This window comes from Montipora foliosa, chromosome 11 (assembly GCF_036669935.1).
Source record: "Montipora foliosa isolate CH-2021 chromosome 11, ASM3666993v2, whole genome shotgun sequence".
Classification (NCBI taxonomy): domain Eukaryota; kingdom Metazoa; phylum Cnidaria; class Anthozoa; order Scleractinia; family Acroporidae; genus Montipora; species Montipora foliosa.
The window spans coordinates 24,010,010-24,012,509 of record NC_090879.1 but is presented as its reverse complement, the minus strand read 5'-3'; the positions used below and the strand labels follow the sequence as shown (position 1 = coordinate 24,012,509).

At 40.2% G+C, this 2,500-nt stretch overlaps 1 protein-coding gene across 2 annotated transcripts in view; it reads right to left on the bottom strand.

Moving 5' to 3' along the window:
- The window catches only part of LOC137975543 (cytochrome c oxidase subunit 5B, mitochondrial-like), a 22,054-nt gene that overhangs the window by 2,714 nt on the left and 16,840 nt on the right, over positions 1-2,500 (bottom strand). For both annotated transcript variants that reach the window (XM_068822655.1, XM_068822654.1), the window contains exon 3: positions 403-502. In XM_068822655.1, the coding sequence (XP_068678756.1) occupies positions 403-502 (100 nt within the window). The remainder of the gene's footprint in view (positions 1-402; positions 503-2,500) is intronic.

Below are 2,500 nucleotides of genomic sequence, written 5' to 3'. Positions count from 1 at the left end.
GCTATTTGTACACTCAAATCACTCAATATTTCATAGCAAAGCGTCGTGTATCCTTCGGATCCTACTAGCTTGGGACTGCATCGTTGGATTTCCAGCCTTGTTAATTCAAATATATATATATATATATATATAAGAAGATATAACGAAGAGACAAAATTCTCTGTTACTCCGAGTTTCGTGCTCACGCACTCATCAGACTGTCTGATGAGTGCGTGAGCACGAAACTCGGAGTAACAGAGAATTTTGTCTCTTCGTTATATCATCTTATTCAAAGCTCTACACTTAAAAGTGTATTGAGCACTGTTTAACGGCATTAGCCACTTTATTACACGTATATATATATATATATCTATATATGTTAATTCGTCACTGTTTATCTTAAATGCAGAGGATTTCACTTACAGATACATCCAAGGATACGACTGTCGTACATAGACAATACTTCTATTGGCTTGTCTTTGGTTCCTGGAGGACCGCTCAACGGGACCATGTTAAAAGGATCCTACATATAAACGTGGCAAAAAGACTGTTATTGCACAGCTATGTGCAGTCCATAGAGGTTAGAGCTCATAAGATGACTAACACATATTCTAGATTCAGGATGAACAGAAGCTGAAACATGTACATGTATTATTATTTTAGAAAGAATTACCCATATTTATCCTCAGAGAATAGGGTTAGCTCGGGGTCGACACACACCTTCACCAATGTGTCCCGGATTTGAGAAAAGGACTGGTTGTCTAATATTGCGCTGGCTGAGTTTGCGAGTTCTCTCTTCCTGTCCTTTAAGGTTTTTCTCCTGAAACTTCCATTTTCCCTCTCATAAAAAAGTCAACATTAAAATTTATGTTGAAGTAATTTTGAAGTACACCATTGACAGGTGGTTCGGCAGTGTCTTTGCTAAAACAGCAATGGTTATTCTGGAGCCAATGATTCAAAACTGGATGAGTACTTTTCTTGGAGTCACTTACCAGGCTAGTCACTAGTACCTATGCTACGCCGTATGTGACAAAATATCAAGTCTGCTAATAAATAAAACAAGTCTCACAATTTACAATCAAGTTGCCAACAATTAGTATCAATTTGTTTGTTGACCAAATCACATTCCTAGCAATTTATGTCACCGCTCTTGTTGTACAATTCATATCCTCATGGACCACGCCTCGAATGTCAAGCTCTATGTTTTGCAAGTAAGACGCCTGTTTTATAAATCAAGAAGAGAGAGGACAGCTTTTGAGCAATTCTATTTTCGAGGGTGACTGCACGAGTAATGGCGGGCAACCCGTTTATCGTCCCAATAGGGAGTTTAAGAAATGACGACTGCTACGGCAACGACAACACCAAAAGACAGTAATATCACTTGTTTAGATGAGGCGGGCCAGTCCGGCCCGCTTTATTTAGTAAAATTTCAGTTCGTTTATATCAGAAGGCAGGCTGGCCCATTTTCCGAGATCCCAGTCTGAGCTACCGAGATCTCGGCAAGCCAGGCTTAAAAATTCTCATATAAACGGTCCAGCCCGGTTTGCTGGGACGAAAAATTCTCATGACATGTGGGTTGCCTTGAAAACGTAGCCAGATTTGCATAATCACAGGATTATTTTTGCATCTTTCGTTTTAAAATGCCATTCCGTACTTGCTAGAGCTAAAATGAACCTTTCGTTTCGAACTGCAAAGCAAGAAAATTCACCAGCCCCATGTGTGACTTCGACGGTTACAAGACACGTAAACAAATTCCTAAAATTCATCCCGGAAAACCTGGCTGAAATTGTCCATATCAACAATTCAGCCTGTCTAACAGGGCTGGCTCACCTCATACAGGCCCTAAAAGAGGAAGAAATTATCATGCTGCACGTGGGTTTTGACGACAACATGGACAAAAAACAGTCAATCTTTTGTTCTTTCTCTTTTCTTCAAATCCGTTCGTATGATTCTGGTTATCGAACTCATCTATCTTGTACAACATAAACAAGATGGAAACATCGTGAAACACTTAGGATAGCTCAAGCTAATAGTTTGAAGTAACGTTTTTGTCACCGTAGCCTTCTTGGTTTCCCTAGTAATGTCTCCTGTTGTCAGTTTGTGTAGCCATAATTTTCTTGTGGATTATATTGGCTACTCAAACTGCTTGCTGTAGATGTGCTTCATTTTGCTGATCATTCGCAATTGGGTCTCTGGGCGAGTTCCTCTTCACAACTTCGGGAACTGGGTGAAGTTATAGCGACATGAGAGGAACGAATATTCCTGCTTGGGCTGATTGAATGATTCGCCTGTAGACCAAGATCCTCAATACTTTCAGCGGCCACTGTCTTGCTCAGATTTACTCGCGTTTAATAATTTTGCCACAGGTGTTCAGTCCCCCTCGAAAAAAGAATTGATCAAAAGCTGTCCTCTCTCTTCTTGATTTATAAAACAAGCATCTTAACTTGCAAAACATGGAGCTTGACATTCGAGGCCCGGTCCTTCAAGATATGAATTGTACAACAAGAGAGGCAGCATAAAT